Here is a 14026-nt window from a genome sequence, read left to right as displayed (position 1 = left end):
CTGGAATGCACAAGCAACTGATAACGATACAAATGAAAAATAAAACATGAATGAAACACAACCTTTAAACCATTACGTGTTGAGCTATAGATAGGGAGGGTCTCCCATCACTTCAAGGGCTCACAGCACGCTCTTGATGGCACTTGGGAGCTGTTTTCATCATGAAGTCCTGCCATGTCACTTTTACAAGTCTCATGTGCCGATGTTCATTGACTGGGTGTGGTGGCGGTGGTGATCGTTATGCATTCCTATAATCCGGCAACCTGCAAGGATGGTTGGAAGGTCACGCGGTAACGAGAGGCATGGTGATGTGTGCGCGAGACCAAACAGCTGCGCAGGAGTCACCACAAGACGACGCAGGCTTCTCTGTGCAGACTTTCATTGTTAACCCCCTCAATGTGTGCGGGATTCTCCACCAATAATATTTTATTCCAACTTGCAAAAAAAACTCACACACAAAACAGTTGAATTACAAACACCCAAGCAGAAACCTTCGGTCCTGAGACTCGGTGAGCATTTTTCTAGATAACCATTTTATTTTTACTCACGCAAGCCAAGGAATAAAGTTGTCACGTGACTCGCATGTTGGCACGCGCTCCGCGTCGCCACCCTCGCGTGAGTATTGATGCGCCGTTTGCTTTTGTTTGCACTCAGATTAGCGTGCGTGGAATGACCGTGCCGGCGGCTGGGAAGTGCAAAGACATGGATTTTGTCAAGTCGGTGGTCAAGAAAGGGTTGCTGCCCAAGAGCCAGGTAAGGCAGTGGCCGCCAGGTGACCCAGGCGGTGTGAGTGGCCGCCAGTACGCACACACATTTCCCTCCGTGCTTAAACCGCGCTTGGAAGTCGAATTTTGTTGTTGCTTTTCAGGTTTTCTCTTTTCACTGTGGGTTAGGGGTGGAACAAGTCACCCGATGCCCTTTTACCCCATCCCCCCCTCGGCGATTTGAAGAATTGTCGGTTCATGAACTTTGCAGTGAACGCAGCGTAACACGAGTGGCTGCACGGGTCACGTGAACCCATTCCGTACAACATCACAACCAATAACATTCCATAAACATTTATTCTAACACACACGATTTAATATTTCGTGAGTTTTATCATCATTATCATCACCATCAGCCATGATCTGTCCACTGCTGGATGAAGGTCTTGTCACATAATCTCCATCCCTCAGTGGCAGATTTTTTGCCAGAAAGGGGTCACTTTCTTCACAAAAGTGCGTAGAGAAACAGTTTCTGGAGGTGCGCAGCTGCAAGCCAGCACCGTGGAGGTGAGGGTTGGTGGGTCGCACAGATATTATGAAACTCCCTTCCCATGGGTGTCGAAGTTCCATACCGTGGCTTGATACGAGAGGACAATACAGCAAAGTGCAGACTACACTCCATCTGTTCCATCTGTGTGGGATAGAGTGTAGCCCCCTTCACCCACGTGGGTTTCTATCCGGGTGCTCCGATTACCTCTCGCATATGAACACTCATTAATTGGCCCATGGCACCTTAATAGAGAGAGGACCATGAGGCTTGGACAATTGTTGGTGCCGGCTCACTGCTTGGCTGTCTTTGCTGCCGGCGTGTTTGTGGTTCCTTGCGCATTTTCTCTCTCTTCCAGAGCGAGCGAATATTGTGTCGGGCGCTCCAAGTTGAAATTATATTTTTAAAAAAATCGAGAATTGCACTGAGAAACAGAAAGAGTCACACATGGATCAAAGAACATCGTCTGATCCATCCGGTTAAGAAGAGTCAACTGGGTTAGGGCAGGACACATCTTCACTTCACAACACCGTCGTTCCACCGCGTACCATTCACAGCCCGCGTCGTGCCCGCGTTGGCGTGCGGTCGGAAGCGCAGGGCCGTTGTCGGCCGGCAAGTGCGCGAGCTCACGGGCCGTGCAACTTGGGAGAGGGGTGGACCACACAACGACGACCACGTCACGAGCGAGAGAGCTGGTACCGTGGCGTTGGCAGGGGCTGTGGCACCTGGCACCACATTTGAGCTCCATGTGACATCTTCACGGGGATTAACGCGTTTCACGTACGGCGGAATTTGTTTGTTGGTGGCGCGTGTGACGAGTGTCGGCGCTGACGGGATTCCACCCCCCTTCCCAATCCTCCCGCTCACCAATACAACGAACAAAACCAAGTGAACGCTTCACGAATTTGCGTGTCAAACCAAGTGAAACGCTCGCCAGAAAGAGGCGAGTGTAGTTGGATCACGGGAAGCCACCACGTGCGGCCCCTGCACGGCGGCGTGAGCGGAGACGTGCGAGAATGGGCGAGCAAATGAACTCCCCTGCATTCTGAACTGGTATGAAATGGCTGGAGATGCCCTGCAATCATACATACATAGATAAAACACGCACGCACGCAAATATTGGAATATGAATAAATAGGTAGGAGGCTGGAAAATATACACACAATTGTAACAATAATACAATTAACGCAAACAAAAATACAATGGGTGCAAAATTAAATTGTCAGCAACAGACAATCATTCTGAAATAATAATTACTATAATAATAACACACCAGTAATAATAGCGATTTGACAGTGATTATACAAATAATTATTATGATATAAAAAAAAACCTGCCTATGTTGTCTGCAGGCCAGTGTGGACCAATCGCGGTAGAGCTGCTGATCGTGTTGCCATGGCGCACGTGGCCATGTGGGAGGGAGGGGAGCGTGCTGATTGGGGGACCGCGTGCGCGTGCAACATCGGGGGTCACAAAGGCAACGCGTGTGCACACACAAAGACAAAGAGCCCCCGCGTAGCCTCAACAGGCTACTGAGACAAGTGCTGTTAGCGAGCAACCTACGAAGGATGATACGGCACACGATGGGGGTGGTGTTGCCAGCACCACGCCCGGCCGCCTTTGTCTCCCCAGTGCTTATGTTTACACACCACACCATGTACTCGTTTGTCGCCGAGCCAACCTAGGGCAAGCTCGGGACCGGTAGATATATTTGTCACCGATGTTGGCCGTGAGCGTGAATCAAACTCAGGTCGACCGTGTTCATAGTGCAGCGTGCTGACCGCGCGCGCGCGTGCGTGTGAGTGTGCACGTGAGTGTGTACGCGCGCGTGCACACTCGCTCGCACGCACGCGCGCGCGTGCACGCGATGCCCTTGAATTCTGAACTGCCACCACATCGCCGCACTTCACAGCGCAAACATTAGGCTCCATCGCAGCCGCTAATTGCTTTTTCATCGCACGAGGGCCCCAAAAATGTGTTTGTGCCATCATTTAAATATCGCTTTCCCGAAATCTTAACTTGGTGGTATTTTCAATGCAATGATGAAATGGCTATCATACAATTTACAGATATACGTGTTTTTTTTAATTCAAATTTCCTCTTTCCGTTGCTGATGTTTTTAATGCCTTCAAGCAATTGGCCGCTTTCATATCTCTGTGCTTTAATATGCCCCAGCTTTGTGTTTCTGCCACGTAATCGTGCATTCTCTATCAGCTCTTCGTGTCCACCGACTCGATTGCATTGCTGGATAAGCATGGAGAGCACGGGCATTTTCAGCAAACCCGGCAAAAACGATCACCTCGATTTAGAAGATTCGGCGCTGTTACTCATAATCAGGAATGAATGATTGTGCACACAATTGACAGTTTTCTCATAGATAATTGCCCCATCTGTCAAGACACACTGCCTGCAGGGTTTGATGCTAAGCATGTTTGCTATTAGAGTAATCCACAATTCTGTTTGCTTATTATTTATGTAAACCGTAGGTGTTATATACACCGTCAAACTGTGCAAGCAGTTAAGGTGAGAATGTAATTTAGTCCAACAGGCAGGTGCTTGGTGTCTGGGATTTTGATGAAAATTCGATGACCCCATGAGGTTTGAGTGAAATATTAAAATGTTTTAGAAGAACATGGTGCGGTGAATTTGGAATTACTTTGGAAGTGCATTGATTTTAATGGGAAGTGGATTAAAATATATATATAAATATTCCAAACAATTTCTTTCACGTCATTAAATAGCAATAGCGCATCTATAAAGGTAGAGATCGTGAGAGGCGGGGACTGCTTGGGGAGACCTCCATCCAGCAGTGGATGGATCACGTCTGATGACGATCGGTAGAAGAATCGAGCAGCTTGTAATGCAATGCGGCACTGTTAATGCGCGGAGAAACCAGAGCCTTGCGATGGGGAGTGACCAACCGGTGGGAGGCTGCGAGTGAAGGGGGCACGTAAGTGAGACGAAACATGTTGTACACATTCAGCACGCGCAACCCTCCCTCCGCTGCTCCAGCGATAACAGAGCTGCAGCAGCCCAGCGCTGTTCGCTGTGGGTGGGGGGTGGGGGGTGGGGGGGAGGTAGTGAAGCAGTGGAGGACATCACGTGCGGCGGCTCGTTTGACGCGCCGCTGATCTCGCCGAGAGGCGAGTTGGAGCCGCGCCGTGAAGGACGCTCCGAGCGGCCGTTCAAGGTTGGCAGACGTGGGGGCGGGTGCCGGCGTAGGCCAAGTGGGTGGCGGTAGGGCGCCGGGGTTGGGCAAGAGTGAGGAGGGGTGGGGGCCTGTCGAGGAGGGGGGCTCCGTGGGGGAGGAGGGTCGTGGGTGTGGATTTGGACAGACGGAGTTGGGGCCATCACGCTTGTCATTCACCCGCTCGGCCAAGTGTGGCATTGGGATTTGGGAATGGACCCGGAATGTAGCAGAAGAGAAATCGCACACCGTCTGTGCGGCGCATTAGCGAATTTGCAACAATTTTGTCGGATACGCAATATGTGCCGCACCTGTGCTCCCTGTGCTAATATCGACGGTTACGAAGCACGCTGGGCCACTCTGCTTAGAAAAAGAAGTCTTACAAACGTCATGCTTCCTTTTTGTGTTTTTACTTTTTTACCAATTGAATTGCGGCCGTGCTATCGGCATAGAGCTACAGAACAATGGACGTTCCCTTCTTGGAACTGCACGATGGCACATGGGATTGGCCAGAATTGACACACTTAGCGTTGTCGTTACATCCTGCGTCGTGTTAGTTGTCACAATCTCCAGCCTGCACAACAGAGGATAACTTTTCACTTTTCGTGTTGTGCAATATTGAATACAGCTCTGTGTATAATGAAACATTCCACAAGTATTGCACAAGCTCAAATTTGTTTGGCTTATTTTGAAGCCCAATCTTTATGCATTTAGAATTTTATAAATACCTCTCTGCCAGGGGTTACAACATTGGAAAACAATTTGCTGAGCGACGGCTTGCCTACGCTTAAAATTCCATCCTAAAAACATACTGGCCCTGCCCCGTGCTTCATTTTCTTAAATTAAAGTCAGAATAGATTTATTTTTTCACCGAATTCAGCAGAAAACAAATACATGGCACAGTAATTGCGCGCGTGTTCCTAAATAAACAGCCACCACCACCATCGCGGGTCGCTCAGGCTCACAGCTCCGGGCGCCGTGCACGCGGGCGGAGGGCGCTACAAGCGCCCACGCGTCGCTCATGGCCTCGGCTCGGCAGCTGATGTTGTTGTCGAGTGGCTGTAGTTAACGTAATGAATGCAGTAGCCCAGGGCAGTGCTGGGGCAGAAACGTGAGTAAGTGAACATGGCAGCACCAGTACGGTAATAGCCATGTCTCAGCTGGGGACTCCGACTGTGGTACCGGAGTCGTGCCTTGACGGTTCCCCTCCTCGCTCTTTCAGTTTCAGTCTCTGTGCCCTTATTGTGGTGTCTTTACCTCAGTCTCGTGCTAAATTTAATCCCACGTCCATCTTTGTCTATGTCTTGATACAATCAGGCCAACAGAAGCCATGACTTGCCATATGAAATAAATTCCCACTGCACTTCTCGTGGTATTTTAAGAGTTATTTATTTACATATGAATGCCTCGAGGAGTCTCTGAATTCTTATTTCAAGATGCTCAGTTTTTTAATGTTTAGCTCTGAATAATAATATTTTTTATAACGTCGTTCATTAACACAGAGCCTCACTGAATCTAAAGACTCTTCCAGGAGGGTCCTGCATCTGCATGTTTGGCCAATTCCATGCGTGAGTGTTTAGCATGTGGAAGAATATCAAATAACCCAGAGCAAACCCATCATGCTTATCAGGGAGTAACGCTCAAAGCTCTGCACAGATGGATTTAAGCGCCTGTTGCTATACTGCCATCTCCTGGCTACCTTGCAGGACAAACCTACAACTCCTAAAGTAATAACCACGCTCAAGTTGGCTTAGCTTCCAAAATCTGACGTGATCGGGCACACTCGGGGCGATTTGGTCACAGCCAATTCCACTTTTGTTTGGAGCACTTTTTGTTTTCTGTGCAAGGAAACTGGAGCGCCTGAAGAAAACCCCACTCGCAGCTGGGACAACACTCGAGGTCACGTTCATGATCACGGCTCGGCTCTGGCCTGGCCTCGAATGTGGCCCAGCTCAGGCTTGAGCCGCTTGGGCGCCACGGTGGCGATGAGATGTTAACTACCTCGCCTCGTATACAGGAGGTCGTGGGTTCGATCCCGATCCTGACGCCTGCTGCTGTATATTTGGAGTTTGCATGTTCTCCCCATTGATCACGTGGATTTTTTTCCAGATCCTCCGGTTTTTCTCTCCACATTTAGAAACATGTGTTGAGAGTATTTGGCTGCTATAAATTTCCACTTGAGAAGCGACTTCGTTGAGTTATCATTTGTTGCCAGATCGCTTCTGAAAAAGAGCTATATAGCTCAGTGGCCCTTACCTGGTAAATTTTTTTTTTTTTTTATATAGTCAGCTTAATTGCTTTCAATGGAGCATGAGCGGCGCAACCATGGCTTGGTTCAGGCTTGGCTCATGGGAATCTTGAGCGCGTCTGTGACCATGCTCGGAGCCAGAGACGAGCCATGATTTTAAAAAAGTACAAGCCGAAAACTCCAGGCAGATATCCCGGGACAGGGCAGCAAGCGGATGTACGGTAACTCTATGTATCACTCGGGGCCTCCGTTGAGCGATGCTGGCCCCCGCTGGCTCTCGGCCGCGTCTTGGCTGGGCGGCGCCGCAGGGCACGAGGGGTGCCATGGGGGCGCGTGCTCCGAGACACAATGTGGCCATCACTGCAGCCGGCTGGAATTTCGAGTTGCGTTTGAGATTAAAATAGGACGTGCCATTCTACTGCGGCAGCACAATGGCAGGTGGCAGCTGTATTTTATCGGCCTACTGTTGAAATAAATATTGGGTCGTTTACGAAACAAAAAAAAACCCATTATAAATATAACTCGCCGAAATGCAATTTAAAAAGAGTTATGGTGGAAAACCCAGGAATTTTTAGAATGAGAGGAATCCTGGCGCTTCTTATTTGTATATCGACGCAGCATGTGCGGCTTGCCAAATTGGAAAGCAGTTTTTGGTCTCACGCTTTGATCTTACTCTTGGGCCTCACTCCTGGGCCTCACTCTTGGGCCTCACTCCTGGGCCTCACTCTTGGGCAGTGGCGTTAGCAGGCCGAGAGGCCTTCGCATCCAGACACTGCGATAAAAGAACAGCTGATGAATGACGGTGATGATGATGACGATGAGTAACCCCTTTGTAATGACATTATAACTCGCATTATGAATAAACTACGAAAAAAGAAGAAAGCAGCCAATTAGATTAAAAAGGTTAGCACTGTGCAAAGGTAAAACAAACGTTCGTAGTGTGCCAGACAAAGAGCGGGGTCAGCGACAGCTTGGCAAATAAATAAATAATACCGCGCTGCCAAGTTGAAGAGAGGCATGGGGAGGGGTGGAAGACGGAGGGAGGGGTAAGAAGAGTGTGTGGAGAGGACGAGGAGGAGGAGGCACGAGGGGGGGGGGGGGGGTGGGGGGTAAAACCCCACTCTGTGGGCCCGGCCAGGCTCCGTGGCCCCTTTCCACGTGTTTCATTTAAACGCATTAAAGGGCACTTATTGGAGCCTGCTTGTACTGTACTTTATAGATGTAATGAAAAGGGCTATTCGTTTTGGGCTCTGTTGGTGATAAGTGCACAGCTGTAAAATAATAATTATAATAATAACGTACATCCTTCGGTCCATCCACTGATGGATGACGGAGGAGGTGCATTTGCACATATCCGCTCCTCCCAAATGCATTGAGCAGTGCGGGTGAGCGAATTTCCAGGTAATTATCCAACTGCTGTTTTCGTGAAACGCTTCGCGATGTTTATTGCTTTAAAACGTATGTGGAACCGGGCTTCTCTGGTGGCTCCTATAAATACCTTCGGTTAAAGATCTGGTTTGGAGAGAAGTGTTCGATGGACCATTGTTCGTGCGGAGGGTTCGTGTATCACCGTCCGTCTTGTGCTTATCCTCATCACCATCATCGCCGTCGTTGTCATCGTCGTGGGGTCATCGTGTGGCTCTGGGGAACAGCGACGCTGCCTCGTCTTTGTCTCGCTCGCCAGCGCGTTCCAGTTCACCCTGAAGCAGTAGCAGCAGCAGTAGCAGCAGTAGCAGCAGCAGTAGCAGCAGTAGCAGCAGCAGTAGCAGCAGTAGCAGCAGCAGTAGCAGCAGCAGCAGTAGTAGCAGTAGCAGCAGCAGTAGCAGCAGCAGTAGCAGCAGCAGTAGCAGCAGTAGCAGCAGTAGCAGCAGCAGTAGCAGCAGCAGCAGTAGTAGCAGTAGCAGTAGCAGCAGCAGTAGCAGCAGCAGTAGCAGCAGTAGCAGCAGTAGCAGCAGCAGCAGTAGCAGCAGCAGTAGCAGCAGTAGCAGTAGCAGCAGTAGCAGCAGCAGCAGCAGTAGCAGCAGTAGCAGCAGCAGTAGCAGCAGTAGCAGCAGTAGCAGCAGCAGCAGTAGCAGCAGCAGCAGTAGTAGCAGTAGCAGCAGCAGTAGCAGCAGTAGCAGCAGTAGCAGCAGCAGTAGCAGCAGCAGCAGTAGCAGCAGCAGTAGCAGCAGTAGCAGCAGCAGCAGTAGCAGCAGCAGTAGCAGCAGTAGCAGTAGCAGCAGTAGCAGCAGTAGCAGTAGCAGCAGTAGCAGCAGTAGCAGTAGCAGCAGTAGCAGCAGTAGCAGTAGCAGCAGTAGCAGTAGCAGCAGTAGCAGCAGTAGCAGCAGTAGCAGCAGCAGTAGTAGCAGTAGCAGCAGTAGCAGTAGCAGCAGTAGCAGCAGCAGTAGCAGCAGTAGCAGTAGCAGCAGCAGTAGCAGCAGTAGCAGCAGCAGTAGCAGCAGTAGCAGCAGCAGTAGCAGCAGTAGCAGCAGCAGTAGCAGCAGTAGCAGCAGTAGCAGCAGTAGCAGCAGCAGCATCAGCACAGGGCAGCTAGAAAGCCACACACCGTCGCGCGTCAACTACTCCTCTCAATCGCTCTGCTGTTCTCCATTACGTCTCTTTTTCCTTTCGCCACCGTCTGTGTTAATAATGTATGCGTGTCAAACATTTTCTTTCACGGGGAGCGGCGGCCCAGTGGTTAGGACACTGCGCTACGAAACCGACTTCCCGCTCAGTCTAAAATGAGTATCTGGTGAAGTGTGAAATATCAAAACTTGGGGATACAAAGGCGGACGGGCGTGGTGCTGGCCAGCCACTCCCTTGTGCGCCGTGTCGGTTTTCATAGGTAATCGCTAACAGCACTTGCCCCAACAGTCTGTTAAGGCTATCCGGATGATCTTTGTCTTTGTTCCATATATTGAGTTTAATGATTTGTGTTATAATGTTATCGAAGTGACAGGTAGCAGGCGGCCTTTGCTCGTTGTTCATTGGCCTTTGCATCACACTCCACTGCAGTTGAATTAATTGGTTCACTCACGATGGAAATTACATTTTTGCATATAGCCTGAGAATGAAAGCAACATGTGACAGGTTGCTTTTGGATTTTTCTAGTCATAAGCATGAACTGAAATCTCTTTGTTCCAAATATAGTTTGAACCGCTGCACCGTCAATAATGACTTACATTTATACGTGGGCCTTGACCGCCGGTATGATTCATGATTCGTTTCTGTTATGTTAGATCGTCGTGCAGTCATCATGTGCATTTTTAACGTTCCCCTCCACCAGTGTGCCGATGGATTCGGGGTTTTCAGCAAAGCGGAGGAACGTTGAAAGGGAAACAAACACACATTTTGGATTGTTATTTTAAATACGACGAGATGACTCCAAGCCGTCGTCGATAACAGCAGCTCAGCTCTGACTGTGTATCGTCTCCGTAATGAAACAAGTGCGCAAGGAGGTTTGTGTCTTCGCTAAAATACAAGTGACATTTATCTCTTGACTCGCGAGCTCCCCCGACTCTCCAGGCTCCAGGTGAATGCGCCGTAGTAATGTGGTTTGAATGAAAATCACCACAATGTCACCACACGACATAATGCATGTGGTGACATTTCCTTTGATGGGTACTTATGCAGCACTAAAAAAGCACTTCCTTATAATTTTGCTCTTAAGTTTTCGTTATAATATATACGTGAATGTATCAATATCGCATATATTAGTCCTGTAGCCAACTTAAACAGAACTTTACACAGTATGCACGTACACATTAACATCGTAACACATTTGTGTGTTACGTGAATGCATTTTTTTTTATTAAATTCGTTTTCCACTGTCGCCGCGTGTTCTTTCCACCCCGCCGCCTCGCCCATCTGTACCCCTGGGTCGTCTCTGCCAGCCACAGCTGGCACTGCCAAGCCCTGCTTTTGTATTGGTGTGGGGCGAGGAGCGTGGGGGGGGGGCGAGGAAGAGCAGAATGTATCTGTGGCCGGTCCATATAATCGACAGACAAACAAACCCACTTAGTCATGGCAGGGCCAAGCAGGGCCCAACAAACGGCGTGGACGTGTGGAGTAGGGGGAAGGGTGCGGGGGAGGGGGGCATCCCCCCGAGTGGCAGGACAATGGGGCCTCATTTCGTTGATGAGTCGATTGTCGTGGCCGGCTGTTGGCGAGTGCGCAGTGCCGCCCTCGGATAAAAGGCGGCGGCGGCTGTTGTCGGGCGCCTGCCGACATCTGTGCTCCTCCGACCCGAGATGCAAAGCAGGGAACAAGAGGGGGGAGGGGGTGTTGGAGGAAGGGAGCGATAAGCTGCGAAGGGGAAGCCGTGCGGGAGAACAGGGATGGGTGTCAGCGAGGAGGGGTCTCGCTCTCGTGGGTATCATCGATGGAGGAGGGGTCTGGCCCCGGCTTTGCACATCCTTTCTCCCCTTTGTGCGTGGCCTATCCCCGCAGTGGCCGTTTCTCTCCGCTGGATGGAGGTTTAATTACCGCGATGGTCAGTCCTGTGGGCATACACAGACACTGCGAGTACATTCAGGCGGACACCGCGAGCTCGGCTTCTGGTGCCCGCAGAGCGGCGGTTTGATTTGACTCTCGGCGCATTTTCACACCGAACAATAAAACACGCACCGGGCCTATCAGCTGCAACTGTTACCCCCCCCCCCCCCCCCGATATGTCAGACAGCGGCGTTTTAATTTGATCGCATCAAACGCATTAGACACACAAGTGGGGCGGGCGTGGGGTCGTGATTTAGGGCTTTAATAACCTTCCGATAAACAGTAATTTGTATGCCTCCTGCTGTCTGTTTTGTTCTTATAAATGCAGAAGTACAGTCATTAAATGCCCCACTGCCACAAAGTGCGTATTTGCATACTGGTTGTGTTATATATTTGCACTCAGTCATCATTGGTAGAATATCTGAACAATCATTTCGGTTTGATTCAACAGCAGAACATGTGGCTGCTGATGTGACTCCGGAAACCACAAAACGGGGTTCAGAGTTTTGCCTGTTTAAACAGATATTGCTGGAAAACATGGCTCACGGAGCTCCATATGCTGCGGAACTAAAGCCTAATTGTATGTTTAGGTGGCAGGGCAGAATGCCGCACGTTCATCTGGTAAAGTGAGTGGTGCTTCACAGACCCTTCGGTTAGTTACGCCAAACCCAACATCTAAGCCCCGCACACCCTAAATTTAGCTTAATTGGAATAAGTGCATATTCATCGCACGTCCCTGACCGACTGGACCCGTGAGAGTGCGCGGTAACAAATGTCCAGCCTCGCTCACTTGCGTCGTTGTAATGTAAACATGGCATCAAAGAGAAATGATCAGTTCAATAATAAACCACTTCAAACTCAACGCAGTGGATCCCCCTTGAACGAAGGCGACGCGCGAACGGAGGCGTTTAACACGTCACCTATTGTCAGAAGATCTTTTCATCTGCAAGGAAGCTATCTTGACCTCGGAGCAAAGCGCTCGGCACGCAGATGGGACGGCCTTCTCCCCGCTCATGTATTTACGCATTTCAATTGTGCGTTTGCCGATTTGTTGTGAGTGGCGTCCCCACTGTTATGCTGATAACTGGCCATTAGCGGTGCTCGGTTGTTAACCAATTATTTTCTGAGCGTTTGCTTGAGTCGGCCAGGTCAGTGACCTCTGGCCTTTAAACCCAGAATGAACATGTAACAACATGGCCATTAAACCGCACTCTTGTCCTTAATTCTTATTTGCTCGCACGGACCTGAACCACGCGCAGACGGGGAGATTCGAGTTCCAGATAACCAATCGCTGGCGCTGTAAACAGCCGCATCTCGGGGCGAAGGAAAGCCAATTAAAGAGAGCGAGAGAGGGAGAGAGAGAGACAGCTCGGCTCTGATGGCTTTGAAACAAACTGATCAAGCATTAGCGGTGAGCCTAATCCGTTAAGTTGTTGAATAGATTACTGCCGAAGTGAGGCAAATGGCATGTATGCTTGGCCCCGATTACTAATAAAGCTGTGCAGAAGCGCTTATTGTTTGAAGAAAGAGGTTGATTGTATTAGATGCATTCCTCGCTTAATTTGAAACGGAACAGCTCCATGACGGGACAATGGGAGGGATCGTTAGCACATGCCTGCTGTCTGGCTGCGTTATTATTATTTGTTTCAATGGACACAGATGGAGAAGAGGCAGATGATGGAGAGGGCGGTAGCGTGGCCTTGAGATGCCAGGCGGAGTGCCCGCTACGCACATGCACTCCTGCGTGTGATTTTCAGACACACACACAGAATGTCCTTTACTCACAAACCCACGATGTCCTCCCCGCCTCCATTGAGTCCTGATTCATCTCTGTAATATCCACTCGTCTGACACGCAGTGATCTTTTGAACTGTATGATGCGATTACTCGTTCCAAAGCAATGTGTTTTTAATAATGATTATCATAATCAAATAACGAAATAGGCCTTATTTTGAAGACAAACATGGTACATTAAACACGGTCAGTTGGGGAGCGGAGGCACTGTGGTTTAGTAAACCTGGCGATTTTACTTAGACTCAAGGCTACGTCTGACATTGAATGGCGAGTGATGTATGAACCGGCCCTGTGCCTTTCGTTCACCAACCCTCACCAACTAACCAACGTGTTGATCCAAAAAATGTGTCAAGATGTTTCAATGTTCAAACAAAAAAATAGATAACTATTACAAGACATCACGTTGACATTAACCACACGTGCTTGTAGTAAAACGTGCAATCAAATATGCGTTGGTAATGCACGCATTGTCTGTGAAACTGACCGAGCTGAGTTTGATTCCCGGCCCCGGCTAGCATCAGTGGCGAGTGATATCAGAATCGGTCGTGGCTCCCCTACCACCACCATCTCTACTAAACGTGTACTGACCATTGTGGCGAAGTAATTACCCCCCCCCCCCCGTGACTGACCCGCGGTGTGTGGAGGCCTCCACCCAGCAGTGAACTAACAAATGGCCGTGCATTAATATTTTAAAAATCTAAAGCACTCCGATAGGCCCTTCGAGGTGACGGTGGGAGGGAGCTGTGGTGAGTTGTCCTGCGTTTTCGAGGTTGGGTGCCAGGCGTTTCACCATTTTTAAAGGACTCAATTTTTATTTATAAAATCGATCAATGTATTTGATAGACTACTCTTGGAAGTCTACTATTGGTGTGTAGTAGATCACCATCATGATGAGCACGTGCAATTGAATGTCAAATGCCAACTAGGGGTCATTAAAACTATGAGGTTAAAATGTGCGGCTGCATTTAAATTATGTTTCAAGGTCTCATTCAGGCTTGGCGTATAGTGACACCCCCAAGTGAGTTGATGAATTGTCGCAGTCTGAGTTAAGAATTTATCATCTTTTAGTTTAG

The 14026-nt window shown here is 49.4% G+C and overlaps 1 protein-coding gene across 2 annotated transcripts in view; it reads left to right on the top strand.

The window, feature by feature from the left end:
- NCKAP5 (NCK associated protein 5) overlaps window positions 1-14026 on the top strand; it is a 264077-nt gene that overhangs the window by 17863 nt on the left and 232188 nt on the right. The window contains exon 2 of one of the 2 annotated variants that reach the window (XM_061557707.1): window positions 655-753. In XM_061557707.1, the coding sequence (XP_061413691.1) occupies window positions 670-753 (84 nt within the window). In that variant the 5' untranslated portion in view covers window positions 655-669. Of the gene's footprint in view, window positions 1-654; window positions 754-8043; window positions 8088-14026 lie in introns of those variants that run through there. The other variant, XM_061557713.1, reaches the window with a different exon arrangement.

This window comes from Lethenteron reissneri, chromosome 23, assembly GCF_015708825.2.
Source record: "Lethenteron reissneri isolate LAM-NWPU_2019-01 chromosome 23, ASM1570882v1, whole genome shotgun sequence".
Taxonomy (NCBI): Eukaryota; Metazoa; Chordata; class Hyperoartia; order Petromyzontiformes; family Petromyzontidae; genus Lethenteron; species Lethenteron reissneri.
The sequence above is the reverse complement of the archived record's forward strand: the minus strand, read 5'-3'. Positions and strand labels throughout refer to the sequence as shown.